This window comes from Blennius ocellaris (assembly GCF_963422515.1).
Source record: "Blennius ocellaris genome assembly, chromosome: 15".
Lineage (NCBI taxonomy): Eukaryota > Metazoa > Chordata > Actinopteri > Blenniiformes > Blenniidae > Blennius > Blennius ocellaris.
Window position 1 is genome coordinate 22536396 of NC_137664.1, and position 15310 is coordinate 22551705.

Sequence of the window (15310 nt, forward strand, 5' to 3'; positions counted from 1 at the left end):
ATGACTGGATCTGATGGTGAAGGTAAACTCTAGGTTAAACTACCAACTTGTTAGCCTGCTCATCAGGATCACACGTCTGAGAGTCAACCTAGGAAAACGAGATGTTCTGGATATGTTTATCACGGGTTGTAGTATAGGTTAGACATTCAGAGTAAGATACCGGGGTGATTTATCCTGGAAAGAAGCAAAAATCCAGGATTATACCTGAAGTTGCCCCCATAAGAGGAAATCAAGACAATGTAGGTTTATCAGTCACCACACAAAGAAGCCACGACCCAAACAACTCAGTGAATGAAGGTTTATTCAAACTACAAAACAGGTAATGATGTTAAGCAGAGCAGTTTTCAAGCTACACAGACACTGAGCTAATGGAGAAACTGTTCCTTTGATATTCACTAATATTGCTTAGAAAAGCCACTCCGGTGGCGTCCATCCGTCACACTGCAGTTCAGAGAAAAGGCTGAATTAAAACAGTTTAAAGTAGACTCCTGCTGGCTGTCGGGATGAAAAAGTATGTGTGCAGTTATTGCAGGGCAGTTTTAAAAAGAATAAATTAGGAAGGAAATCTTAAAAAAAAAAAAACAAAAAAAAAACAACGGCACGAGCACTTATACTTTCTGTATTCAAACACAGTGACTCCATCACCTCCGTCCAAACAGGAGGAGGCGATGAAGCTGCAGCCTGCCTCCTCCCAAATTCACTTTCTGAATGCTGGATAAGACACTGAACTCAAGGTCCTGATTGTGCGCAGGCACCTTGCAAGGCAGCTATTATCATGTGTTTGAATGAATGGATGAATGAGTGAATGTGTGAGGAGCAGCAGGGCTGGAGACGGTACAAGCTGTGTCGTTTGCCTTTAAGCAGCGAAGGCAAAGAAGTGGAAGATGGGCAGATAATCAATCTGAGGCCTTCAAACATTAAAAACTTTTGAGTTCCTAATACCAGAAACAATCATGCTAAGAGGAGAAAACTAATCTTTTCAAAAGGCAACCATGAGACCAAACTGCTACAAGATATGATTCACTTTAATTCTACGTGTATTTTGGCATTACCACTCAATTGAACATTTTCATTTGCTTCAGTTGGAGCACTGAAATCAAACATGTTTTCATCTCATGAAATATGGAGAAGGGTAAAGGAGGACTTGTTCAACGGGAGGAGGAGATTTGTCTTCCCTTTGTGACGGAAACCGTGTGCCACTACAAAACACTATACAACCTGAAAGAGACGCCACTCGAGTGAATTTCTGAAAACAGGTTTGCATATAAATAAGTTCTGGGAGGCGGGCGGCCGGCGGCGGTGCTCAGAGGAAGTAGGGCGTGGTTGTCCGGGGGGGTATGACGCGTTCCGAGTCGGGCACGGCGCGGAACAGTTTGGGCTCCCGTCTGTTGACGTCCTTGAACACCATGATGGAGGCGATGTTCCCGCAGCGGTAGCAGTAGTTGGGCGCCGACCACACCGTCACCAGCTTGTCGTCGAACATGAACTTGTAGCCCTCGTGGACCAGCTGGTGAGCGCGGCAGATCAGCTTCAGGTTGTTGATGTGGACGAACTGAAAAGCACAAAAACAACCAGCGTGACTTTCATGCGCTCATCACGTATCGTCTCCTCCGTGGCTCCGCTCACTGCTTTACGCCTGCTGAGGTTTGACCACGGCCCGGAGGTTAAACGGCTTTGATAAAGTGCGGCCTATATTAAAGGTCACCTCATTGCAGTGCGGGAGCGGTGAGCAGCGCGACACCGTAGAGCCTCAGTGACTCAACCTACCTCGTTTGTCACTTTGGAGCCGAACAACCAGCCGGCGCCTCGCGGGCTGATCGCCCACGTGTCCACGTCCTCCGGGTCCGACCACACCAGGTCACAGAAGGCCCCCTTGTGAGGAATCTCCTGGTTGCGCTCGATGGTCCGGATCTGGTCCAGTGTCTTGATGTCGGGCGAAAGGCCACCGTGGACACACAGGACCTGCTCGTCTATCAACTGAGGACAAAATCGCCACGACAGAATCAGAACTGAGCTCAAGCGGTTCACACAAAGCAAACTGATGCAAGCATAACATACCAGTGGGGTTTTTTTTGTGAAATAAATGAGCTGGAATAACTAATGATTCCCAGGAAGAACAGAATTACTGGACGCATCAATACAGTTTTTTCTGACCAGGAATCTTGGGATTACTGGGAAGTGACATTTAAACTAGAGACCTGAGTGGAACACACCGTGTGGGAAGGGCTGCAATACATCTGCTGCTCTCACTGGCCGTTATGCTCCAGGTAAATGTGTGAGCCGTGTGAAAAGATCATGAAGCAACTTACAGCTGCCACAGTCAGCATGTCAAAGACCTTTGTGCAGTACCGCCATGCGTTGGCGTTCCCATACTTTGTTTGACACTCATCTGGAAATGAGCAGAACGGAACTGTTAATGTGGGCAACAAAAAAAAAAAAAAAAAAAACACAAAGCAAGCGTGCACTTTGACCAAGTACATACCATAAAAGCCATACACTTGTGTTATCTGTCTGCTTTCGTGGTTTCCTCGCAGCAGCGTGATGCGGTCCGGCCACTTTGCTTTTAAAGCAAGCAGGTGAGTAAACGTCTCCAAGCTATAATACCCCCGGTCCACGAAGTCTCCCTGCAGGAAGGAGAGGAGGCCTCGGTCATGTTGGAGGCGTGTCCAGACAGGTCAACGGCGCCGAAGCTTCTGTCAGCCTGGTGGCCACTTGTCAAACGGGCTCATCTCATCAACGTGTCACATATTTAAAAACATCAACATCTCCCCGAAATAAATGCGTACCCAAATGTGTGATTTATTTTCAAGCGCATTCTTTCCCTGTCGCTGTAATCGACTGCAACAGAAGAAGGTGGAAAAAAAGCTCCACTTACCATGAAAATGTAGTTTGTGTCTGGAACTTGGCCTCCGGTTCTGAAGAGCTCACACAGGTCATAAAACTAGACAGAAACCATGAACCCAGGTTATTAACTCTCACCACATTGGACCAATGAGCACTACACTCTTACATGCAGCTGGAGACATTCACATAGATACAAGTTCATATCTCATTTCATCCCCGTCTATGGATTTAATCATTGCTTGAAGCATGTTGGTATATTACAATGTGTATTTCATTGCCTGTGTCCAACGGTTTCATCTTGACAATACTCGTGTGTGAACAGAGTGGAGAATACTTAACAGGGTTTTTTCCATGTTATCAGCCAGTGATATCCTTATTAACACTCCAATGTGTATTATTCAGTTTGGGCTCAGCTGCCAACATGAGTTCACTCTTCAATATGAACCAGCTGTTCCCAAAGTGTGGTGCGGGACCCTGCGTGGCCATTAAAGTTTAAATTGAGGTCAGGGAGCTGCATTTTAGCAAGGCCAATTCTATTGAGAAGAATTAAAGAGCGTTCGTTTTTCTAATTACATATTTCAGGCCTGAATTTACTATAATGTAAGAGATTAAATAACCTTAGAAGAACTTCTACTAGGAAATGTATTTCAGGCTTTTCTCCGAAGTTAAAAGGAGTAGTGCAGTTTGTTCATTGAACAGAAATAAAATGACATACCTGACCATGAATATCTCCACACACAGTCACTGGAGTCGCCACTGGCTGGACGTTTGATTCTTCCAGCAACAAATCACAAACGTAGTCACACAATCTCTGCAAGAGGAGAAGAAGTCAAGGGTCACAAGAGACCTGATCCAACACGACATCGCTGCTTCAGACCAACACAGTCAGCCATCGAGTCTCAAGAGAGAAAGATCCAAGGAGATAAACAATCAAAATACAATCTCGCATTCACGCACAAACTGGACAGTGTTTAACTGGACAGAAAGTTTTCAGCAGCAGTACAGGAAGCCCACAGTTCGGTCTGAGACTCGGTTTCGTTTGTGTTTTGTGTGTCAAGGGAACCCGTTTGTTTCGAAGCTGCACTATAGAGCTGTTGAAAAGCTTTCTCAGCTGTTGTTTAGTCACTGGTCCTCCCTTCTTGAGTCCTCCACTGTCAGAAACTTGACATCAGGCCGTTTACGGTGGTGATGCATGCTCATGTTGCTCCTGCTCCCTTTTACGTACTGGAGCTTTTGCAGACGGTGAAATTTCTTTTAAGTGTTTTCACTCTCTTGTCAGTGTTTTCAACAGCAAAGCTGCCGGGGCAGGGAAACGTCTCGAGCCTCACCCTTTCCCCGACTTACTTCTGCAGTCATAGGCAACGATGGTATGTGATCATACTGTTGAAACTGACTACGGAAAAGCTATAGCACCCACTGGGAGATAGCAGTTATTAAAAAAATAAAAAAGAATGAATGAAACTGCGCATCTGCCGGGAATCGAATGCCGGTCTCCCACATGTGAGGCAAGAGTTCTACCGCTGCACCATGAGTGACTTTCCTGAGGAACACCATGACGTGGAATCGTCTCAATGCTCCTGCCATGCTCTCCAGGGAGAAAAAGCTTGTTATAAACATTTCTAACTTCAATTAAATGGGTCACTGAGAGCTTTGCTACTCAGACAGAAAGGCAATACGTCTGGACAAATAAGACATAAGTGGAGACAGACGGAGAGCTTTGTATAAAGTTAAGCTTTACTCCAGGAATATGTTGCACTTCAGGGCCCGGTGGTTCAAAACTCAGTGATCATTTAACCAGCCGTTAAGTACATTTAACTGACCATTAACTTTAAACGGCACTGTTATCTTCTTGTTCAAAACTGGGCTCACTTCGACCAGGTGTGATCTCGATGTTAAAGTTAATGTACCTCCACTAACTTTTAGACAGCGTGGTAAACGCTCACCGTGGCGTTCACTGGCAGCACTGTGTTCATGATGCCAGTTCAACAGAGGAAGGATAGGGCGTACCGCAGAGTTAACTTTGATACAGGTCAATGCTGTAGTGAAGAGTTACGCCTTTATGGAGCCCCGGAGTGGCCATGGGGAAAAAAAAAATAATTTTTTTTAATTATATATATATATACAACGTGTAGAAATCAGATGATAATTGGTAACCTCAAATTAATAGCTCGATACACTGAGTTACTGTCTCGTTCCCACACGCTATTAATATTTTTCTCTACGGCTTCATACAGTCCACTTTCTATATCGTTCTCTCGGGCCAAAATTTAAAAAAAGATGAGGCAGCCAATGTTCAGTAGAATAAAGGAGGGGGGGGGGTATAGACATTTCCTTTAATTAATAAATATAGTTAATCATTTACCTGTCTTGTCTTGTCTGTCTGTCCTGTGGTGCACGGTGGCTCTGCGGGAGTACCCCCCAATACCATGACAAATAAAGCTATCTATCTATCTATTTAAGGATTTCATGAGTTTCTTATAAAAAGTTAAGAGTCTGATTTCAGTAATTGTGTTATTTCTTCCACCAAGGATGTAACAAACTCCTCAGCAAATATTTGTTTGTCTGTATGTCTGTTAGCAAGAGTAGATACAAACTACAGCACAGACTTTGTGAAAAATGTTCACCACAGATCAGGACGTGGAAGAGTCCATACAATTTTGGAGGTGATCCAGCTTCAGATCAGGATTTTATTTGATAGGCTTTTAAGGATGACATCAAATCTACAACAAGAAAAAGACAGATTTTTACCAGATTCTCACCCCTGACATGTTGGTATGTTAGGTCAGCGAAAACCCCTTTACAATTCTGAGGCGATACGGATTCTGGATGAGGATTTCACTTTATATGCTTTTAATGCTTGCTTTGAACTTCAGATAACTTTGCAAATTGTATTAATGCCTGTTATTTCCTGATTTCTGAATTCATGTCAAAGTGAAGAAACCTTCATTTTCTGAGTCCAGGTAAACCTTGAGTGGACGTCAGAAATCTCAGATTGCTCTTGATCTTGTATTGCTATGAGGATGTTAGATGATTATAAAGACGTAAACTGGACCAAAGGAGGTCTGAACAGGAAGAGAAGTAGCTTCTACTGGTCTCCCTGGTATCAATGGACAGGTCAACTATCACTGCTGGCTGAGGAGTGAGAATCGGGATGGAGACAGCAGGTTTTGCCCTGATATCACTCAATAACATGGGGGGAATCAGAGTTGTCTGAATCCAAAGTTGAAGCTCTATAAAGAGCAACTGGCGGCGGTGTGAAGCCAGAACACGCCACTGCTTCCATGTCTCACACCAACGTTACCAACGTTTCGATGACAGCCAGCAGCAGCTCCATCTCTGCCTCCACTGACCCTCACAGCGTTTTAAGCACCGAAAACTCTTCACATATGTCCCACCGGAGGAAAACACGCACACAAACGACACGTAATTCTGCGCCTTTGACCAGCTAATACCAAAGTCACGTTAGCTGCGTTAGCTGAGCAAACTTGGAGCGGTCCAGCCGCTAGCTTCCACCGGCACTTAAATTACCGTCCCAGTGGTGGAGACTCACCTTTAGGTCATTTTCAGGAAGATACTTGCAGTGTCGTGCAATTTCTACGTATTTATCAAGGTCTAAAGGCGCCATTGTGAAAGCGCTAAAGAGCAGAACGCAGCTAATTCCGTTAGCCTGCTAGCAAGTTTCTCTTCTTCTTCTACTTCCTCAGCACAGTTCCTCCACTTCCGGTGAGCGCTTCTGGTGTGGCCCTTCAAAATAAACCTGCCCCTGCAGTGATTAAGTTCATGCCCCCAAAACCCACTCTATCTATCTATCTATCTATCTATCTATCTATTTATCTATCTATCTATTTATCTATCTGTAGAGCAAGAGAGATAGAGAGAGATAGAGATAGATAGAGAGAGAGAGAGAGAGAGAGAGAGAGAGAGAGAGAGAGAGAGAGAGAGAGAGAGAGAGAGAGAGAGAGAGAGAGAGAGCAAGAAAAATATTCAGACCTCCAAAACCCACTTCTCACCCCAAACACATCCCAGAGAGAGTTTCAAAAAGAGACATGGCCAACAATACAATTCAATTGCTTTTATATTTGTGCATGACTTTTTCAGACAGAACATAATTATTCCTGTCTGGAAAGTAATCCTGAATGTCTTGTTGATGAGTGTAGAGCCTCCACCACTGGGCCTGGCAGGTCAGGCGATGTTGAATTACATCTGGAGGATTTAAAGCAGATGGTGCAATGGAAAAAAAAAAATGCATAGGTGTGTGTGTGAAGCAACATGTTGAATGTTTTGAATGAATTAGAATATTAAAGGTTATTTACAAGTAGTTGAATTATCTGAAACAACTCAAACCTTTAACTAATGTCTCAGTGAAATAACTCTTTCTTCAAATCTTTAAAACCACTGTAACAGTTTCCATTGTTTAGAAATGTAATGTATTTGAGGGATTTATGGTCTAACCCAGTGGTGTTAAACATAAAGCCCATATGGGCCAAAACCAGCCCGCAAGAGGCTCCAATCTAGCCAAACCACCAAGCAAATTGTACAAAAAACAAACAAACAAACACATTTATTAAGAGAGTGCAACACTGAGACCTGAAAACAGGATAAACGCTCGCTACCTCGCTGCTCAAAGCCATGCTGTCAGGGTGAGTTTGTAAAAACACGAGTAACGAAGCATTTGGATATGTTTTTTGAACACTTCACTGTGAATTGCACCAGAAAGTTTCATGGCCGCTTCCTGCAGGTCACCGCCATGTTTTGTTCTGAGGCACAATCACAGCGCCACTGTCGGTGGGAGTCAAGAGTACATGATCCACAGTGCAACCGTGCTCCTCCAGAATTGAAACCACGCCAGTGTGGTATTAAAATGGCGGCATACTGCAGTGCAGCTACACTCTACTATCAGGTGAAAACAGGAAGTAATCAGATTACTACACCATCACCAGATGCATTCAGACTCTTGTTCATCATGTACGGTTGGTTAGCCTGTGAGAGAGTTAGAACTTTCTCCCACTGGCTATGAGGACCTCGGCCTCCAGCCTTGTGTGACCTGAGTCCATCAGGATGTTGATGATGATGTGAAAAACACTGACAAGCTGCATGCAGATCGGTTTCTAAAGACACTAAATATTGACCACTCTACTTCTATGATGTCCTCCATTTGATTGATTGTCTTACTTCTGGAAGTGTAACATCAAAAACATAACCGATGAGTCTCAGGTCCTTCTTGATTCCTGTGACCTCCTCCATCTCTTCCAGTAGCTCCAACATCTGGTACAATACAGAGGAATAAAAGTAAACAAATCAAGCTTATGTTACGTAAAAACTCTCAAACTTGATAAAGAGATGTTTTATTACCTGCTGGTCACTGAAACAACATCTTCATGATGACGTGCTGCTGGAGGGCAGGTGATGCTGACGACATCTTCCAGAGGTTCATTCTCTCTGAACGGACCCTCCAGTCCATGAGATCATCATGAAGCTCTGAAGCCAAAGAGCAAAGAGAGAAGAGAGAACAGATATTAGCACAAGAGAGTAGAATCACTAGCAGCACAGTTTGTTTCACTCACCTTGATCTCCTCAATGTGTGTGGAATTCTTTTTTAAATGCAGATGTGAAGAGAAATGCAATTTCAGTTCTCTATATGTGTGGCACAGACATAAACATTTAACTTTATTGACAAACATCTAAATTATTCACCGCATTATGTTATACATTTGATTTAAAATTTCTCTCATAACCTTTAATAATTGTCTCATGTGAATACGCTGATAAAAACTTTCATCCCAGATAGATGCTTCCCATTAAGATGCCTGATTATAATAAATTACTTATTAGTCACATTTTAGTGACCGAGAATAAATAGTAATGTAATTTTACACATAAAGACACATTTGAAAAAGTGGGGAGATTAAAAAAAAAGTCCATCATTGAAAAGATGCTTGAAGTGGCAAATGATCACGTACATATGTGAAGGCGACGGGAGGAACCAGGGAAAGAGACTCAGCACAGATGAATTCCTCCACACTTTCCAGCACCTGGTTCACACAATTAAATAGAATGAGAAATAGTCTGGATTCCTTCAGGTGGGAAAAGAAGAAGTCAGAGAAAGAAAAAGCCTGTTATATAGACTTACTAGTACTTATATAAACTTGTCACATAAAACAACCAATTCCACTCTGCAGTGTGAAACCTCACCTATCTGAACAGAGGCGTCTGAAGCTGGAGCTCATCTCTGCTGACATTAAGCAAAAGGAAGGGAACTGATCCATAACAGGGCAAACACTCAATCATAGACAGGACGAGAAGCTGTTTGGAGAACCTTAGTTTGTCAAACTAGAATGGGGAGATTCCTAATCCTTTAGCTTTTCTTCTGATGACGTCACATTTTAAAATAAAAGAACTCATTTTGAGCCACTCGGGCAACTTTACAACATTCCTTAAAACCTCATTAAATAAAACAGACACAGAACAGTGTTTTTACGACTTTAATGCTTACTTATCATAAAATAAAAGCAACATCTAATTTAAAGTGAAACAATGAAACAATGAAACAATGAAAACCAGCCAACACTAAACATCAGTGTCACACAACATAGCACTTGATATATTTAGTCACATCATTAATAACACATTTTATTTAAGGTCACAACGTATTGCCTTCAAAATGTCTGCTGCCAGGCCTTTTTACTTGCAAAGTCATCAATGATGTCCTCATATGCCAGACCTCTCATGGTTGATGTTGATTATTGCAGGACCAGTGAGGCGACCCTGTCCCTGGATGACCTCTGACCTCTGGTCGGTCTTGGTGAGCTTCAGCTTACAGAAGCTCCTCTGCTCACAGGCCAATCCACAGACTGGCTTACAATTCCTCCAAATGTTTATTGTGGATGAAAGTGAGAAGCTCTAGAGTCGTTATATCATCATAATATTTCATTTGACCTCATACTGGTTTACCAAAAACAGTCAGCTGACCATAACAATCTGCAGATGAAGATGGCCCCACTGCTTCCTGGTCAGAAGAAGGTCCTGAAGAATTGGATGGTCTGTGAAGCTGGAAAGATCCCTCTGGCTCAATGCCTGGAGCTCAGAAATATTTCAGAATCGCTCCTGTAAAGACGACGCTCTTTAGCTTTTCAAGCAAAAATGGTCATAAGCACATTTTCCTATTTCATAACTGCAGTGATGTGCAGTAATACAGAAAATGTAAATTAACCTGCTTTTATCTTTAACATTGCAATGTCCCTTTAAAGCAGGTACACAATTAAATTAAAAAAAGGTTTTTAAGAGGATTCTACATTCATCTACATATTATACAAGTTAAATAATAAAACTATGGTAAATGATCCACTGCTACAATAGTATAAAATAAACATCAATAGGCCAAATAGTTAACATTCACTTCAAAATAAACCTTTACACTTCACACTTGTAATTGCAGACCAATATAATACACACTACAATTGTGACTCACTGCTAAGTATTGATAAAGTCATGTTAAGAGTCAAATGACTGACACAATTTACTGTGAACAATGTCAGAAGCATCAACAACACCCCGGACAGTCAGTCGGTGTTATGGCAACAGGCTGTCCATTCATGTGACGTATTCATTTTAAATCAGGAAACTTCCATAAAGCAAATCAATCCAACCATCCAGCCAACATGATTCCAAGGCAAGCAGGACAAATAAGCACATTTGCTGAAAACTCAGTGTTAAACCTTCTCCTATCCAGCCAACATCACCAACAACTATCTTACCTTCATCCTCTGACTGTTCTACTTCCTCCATTTCTCTTGTTTTTCCACAAAACTGGGATTAATAATTGTTGTTGCTCATTTCGTCACGTATATCACCGGTGTTTCGGATTAACTGGTGTCCCTGTTAACTGGTGACCGACCTCCGTTCGTCATTACTGCTCGTAACTGCAGACGCTAAAATAAGACTCACTTCGAAACATTATTGTAAGTGCAGTTAAATGGCACTGGCCAGGACCGCGACGGATTTGTGTCGGGTTTGGAATATCTGACGTGGGTCACCAGTTAACATGAAAACTAGTCAATCCGAAACACCAGCCAGCTGCGTCACTCAACGTGACCATGTGGTCCAACAAATATGACCTAATATTTTTTTTAAATCTCTATCTATCTATCTATCTATCTATCTATCTATCTACCAGTATATATAAATCTATCTACCGGTATCTATCTATCTATCTATGACCGGTGTCTATCAATCTAACTGATTAATGATTATGAATGAATGATTATTAATTATAATTAATTAATTATTAATTATTAATTAATACAAATATCTCTCTATATATACACATATATCTACAAATTCTTGAAATATTTACATTTTTGAAAATTGGTAATTTTTTTTATCAAACATTAAAATTGCCTAAATATATAAAAAAATCGTATTATTAATTAGTAAATAATAATAAGACTTCGCAGTAACACATAATCAATGTTTTTGACACGTTCGCCGTGGACATGTTGACGCTGTTGCCAAGGGAACGTACAGTTTGACGTTAACTGACGTTCCACTGTGACGCTGCTACATGTTAGCATCCCCGCTAGCATTCAGCGTCGTCGGAGCCGTCAGTGCAGCACGGAGATCAGCGGAGCCACTTTTCAACATTTTATCCGAGAGAAACGAGCGAAAACAGAAAGGAGGCATCACTAATCACAGTAAGTGTTTACAGAGCGAGTTTACAAACTTTATTTTCACTTTTCTGAGCAACTCATGTCACTTAATCGTGATGTTGCTCCATAGTCACGTGATATCGTGGACGCCGGGAGAGGGAAAGTAACGTTTCACACTGTAAAACTGATGCTGTAAGTTCAAAAATCCTTCAAATTGGTTTGAGGCCGATTATTTTAATTATTTGTTTGAAGCCTACATCATTAGTTTGAGGCTACAAATCCAATGAAGGCTTGACCGCTGGCTGCTGAAGCTGACCTGTGACGCGCTGGACTTGGTCTCCATGACAACACGCATGCACACCTGCCGTTTTTACTCTACTTTCTCATGATTACTGGAATATTATTGATACCTTTCCACTATTATTGTTATTATTGCACACATATATGTATCATCTCTCTCAGACACACTTTTGGAATATGTACATGTTGTCCAGAAGTGATACTAGTCAACACCGAGCAGCAGTCACGTTCAAAACTACTTCAGAAATGTTCAAATTATGTTTAATCTCCTTTGTTTTCGATGTCCAAGTACTCAACTACACCTGTCTATAAAAGGTGGAGTACAAATTGAGCATTTTTAGAAGGTCTAAATATGAATTGTGGTTTATGTTTCTTCATATATACTTCTGTGAAATCATCAATTCAATATTTTGTGACGTTACTTTAAGGCGACTGAAAACAGCCAGCAGTAATGGTGGACTTTGGGGAGGTCACTGGTCGGCCAAAACGAGGCTACGATTGACGAGTGACACAGGGAGTCCTCCTCACAAGGCGAGGGACCGCCACTATCAAAAAGGAGAAGGCTATCATTCCATGCTCCGGGACTTGGGTCAACCTCACCTTGCAGCACCGATGCAAAGGCTGCTCCCTCCTCCGGTCACCTCCTGCCCTCTGCACCGGACAAACCTCAGGTTAGGACACCCACACTCACCCCTCTTAACACTTGGTGTTCAATTAGCAAATTTGACCAAAACTGATGCGTTTACCAATTGTTCAAACTTTCTGAAACAAATAACCTGGACTTTACATTCTCAATATGATTTACAGACCAATGAACTCGACATCGACCCTGAAAATAACTTTTTTACTAGAACTATTAACGATTGTCATTATTATACAGAGGTTCTTTACAATAGTAAACTTTAGAACATAAAGGCATTCTCTGTAATCCACTTCAATAGTTGAAGCCTCTATGCAAACTTTGACCACATCAAGAGCTTCTTAAAACAGTTTTCTAAACCATTCAATGCGATTTTAATAACAGAAACATGGATTAATAATGACAGAGAAATTGAACTATCTATTGATGGTTATGAATTTCTAGGGTTGAACAGAAGAAATAAGCATGGTGGAGGTGTAGCTATGTTTATACACTTGAACTCTAGTCACAAAGTGATGGGAAATAAGACTATGGTGGTGGATGACACACTTGAATGCCTTACTGTAGAAATTATAAGGCAAAGAAAGAAAAATATCGTGGTAAGTTGTATTTACAGAACACCTGGCTCTGATATAGAGATTTTTTCTAATTGGATGGAGGAACACTTTTCAGTTTCAAATCAGAAATTCAGCATAGGTCTGTTTCCTCTAATAGCTAAACCGAGTAGAATAACAACCCATAGTGCTACTTTGACTGACAACATTTTCTCAAATGAAATAGAATGTGATACAGTCAGCGGATTAATGATAAATGATATCAGTGATCACCTTCCAGTTTTTGTAGTGTACAAAAATGGATGTTCAAATAATGAAGAGGAAAACAAATATTGGTTTAGAAGGGTAAAAACAGATAAAGCTATTGATCAATTTAAAAAGGAGCTATGAACTCAAGACTGGAGTATTGTACTCAGAGAGAATGATACTAATAAGGCATATGATGAGTTTGTAAAAATATTCCAAAAATTATATGATAAACACTGCCCAATGAAAAAATACTGTATAAACAGAAAGTGTAAAGAAAACCCATGGATGTCTAAAGGGTTGTTGAATGCAGCCAAGAAAAAAAAATTCACTTTACAAAATATTTATAAATAATAGATCAAAAGATGCAGAGAACAAATATAAGAAATCTAAAAACAAATTGACAGGTATAATTAGAAAATGTAAACAGGATTATTATAATTGGTTGTTAGATAACAATAAAAATAATATTAAAGGCTTATGGAATGTCTTAAACAGTAGAATTAGAAGTAAACCAAGAACGATCAATTATCCACAGTATTTCAAAGATGAGGATAAAACTCTAAATAATATGAATGAAGTAGTTGATACGTTTAATAAATTCTTCGTAAACGTTGGACCCAACCTGGCTGCAAAAATAGCAAATGATGAGAATTATAACTGTGAGCTCAAAGACACAAATCCTCTGTCCTGTTCCTCAATCCTGTGGAGGAAAAGGAGATACTGGACATTGTTAGAGGGTGTAAAAATAAAACCTCGACAGATTACTATGATATGGATATGAAGACTTTAAAAAGTGTTATTGAAAGTATCTCTAAGCCGTTAACATACATCTGTAACTTATCATTACAAACTGGACAATTTCCTGATGGAATGAAAGTTAAAAGTGATTCCTCTGTTCAAGGCAGGAGAGAAACATTAAACATCTCTTCACAAACTACAGGCCTGTCTCCCTCTTACCGCAATTCTCTACAATCTTAGAAAAGGTTTTCAATTCCAGACTTGACAGCTTTATTGAACGGTTTAATTTACTCTCTGATAATCAGTTTGGCTTTAGGAACAATCACTCAACTTCACACTTCTCTTTGATATAACTGAAGAAAGAACTAATGCTGTTGACAACAAGAAATATGCAATAGGGCTATTTATTGACCTGAGTAAAGCGTTTGACACAATAAACTTTGATATATTAATTAATAAGCTAGAACATTATGGGATCAGGGTGGAGCTCTACAGTGGGTCACCAGTTACTTAAAAAATAGAAAACAATGTGTGAACATCAGTGATTATCAGTCAAGTTGTCTACAAACTGTGTGTGGAGTACCTCAAGGTTCCATTCTGGGCCCAAAATTGTTAAATATGTATATAAACGACATTTGTAAAACTTCTCAAATTCTTAGATTCAGCTTGTTTGCAGACGATACAAATATTTTTACTTCAGGAGACGATTTAAAACAACTTGTGTCAAATTGTTAACTTGAAACTCAAGACTGTCAACAAGTGGTTCAAACAAAATAAATTATCTCTAAATCTGAGTAAAAGCATAATGATGATATTCAGCAACTGTAATTCCAATTCGCAGGAAGCAATTCAGATAGATCAGTGTTTTTCAACCACTGCTCTGTGGCACACTGGTGTTTCCGCGAGATGTAGTCAGGTGAGCCATGGGAAATTATCCAATTTCACATTTTTTTCTAAAAATAATTTGCTCTCACAGCAGCTGTCAGCTGTGAGAGCAGTGTGAAGAGTAATCATGTATAAATACTCTTCACCACTAGAGGGCAGCACAGAACGTTGCCAGTAAAATCGAAATTTAACAGACGTCAGTGTGGTTAATCTCCACCTCCTGCTACCATCTTGTATCAAAGTACTGTGTCAGTGACAGTGATGGAGAAGTTTTAGAAAAGGAAGAATGTGAACCAGGATCTCAGCTCTTCATCCATCAGGTCCAGGTTTCACACTGAGGGAGGCACTATTAAAATAAGACATTGGGAAATACTTTTTTCTGTATTTATTTGATTCCTGTTGATAAAGCATTGATGAGAAAGACTTTGTATTGTTAATAGAGGCTACAGAGTTTA

The 15310-nt window shown here is 40.6% G+C and overlaps 1 protein-coding gene across 1 annotated transcript; it reads right to left on the reverse strand.

Annotated features, from left to right (window-relative positions):
* Positions 1-295: 295 nt before the first annotated feature.
* On the reverse strand, positions 296-6536 carry LOC308140628 (serine/threonine-protein phosphatase 6 catalytic subunit-like). Its single transcript, XM_080510475.1, has 7 exons — positions 6395-6536; positions 3560-3655; positions 2876-2941; positions 2483-2624; positions 2310-2389; positions 1768-1977; positions 296-1552 (listed from the first exon to the last, which is right to left on the reverse strand). The coding sequence occupies exons 1-7, from the start codon at positions 6467-6469 to the stop codon at positions 1304-1306; spliced, it is 918 nt and encodes a 305-aa protein (XP_080366601.1). The 5' UTR covers positions 6470-6536; the 3' UTR covers positions 296-1303.
* Between the last annotated feature and the right edge of the window lie 8774 nt (positions 6537-15310).

Coding starts and splice junctions, on each gene's coding strand:
- LOC308140628 (XM_080510475.1), bottom strand. CDS start 6,469: ATGGCGCCTTTAGACCTTGATAAATACGTAGAAATTGCACGACACTGC. Junction 2,942..3,559: donor GTGGAGATATTCATGGTCAG/GTATGTCATTTT, acceptor GTTTCTGTCTAG/TTTTATGACCTGTGTGAGCT. Junction 1,553..1,767: donor GCTCCAAAGTGACAAACGAG/GTAGGTTGAGTC, acceptor TGTGCTTTTCAG/TTCGTCCACATCAACAACCT.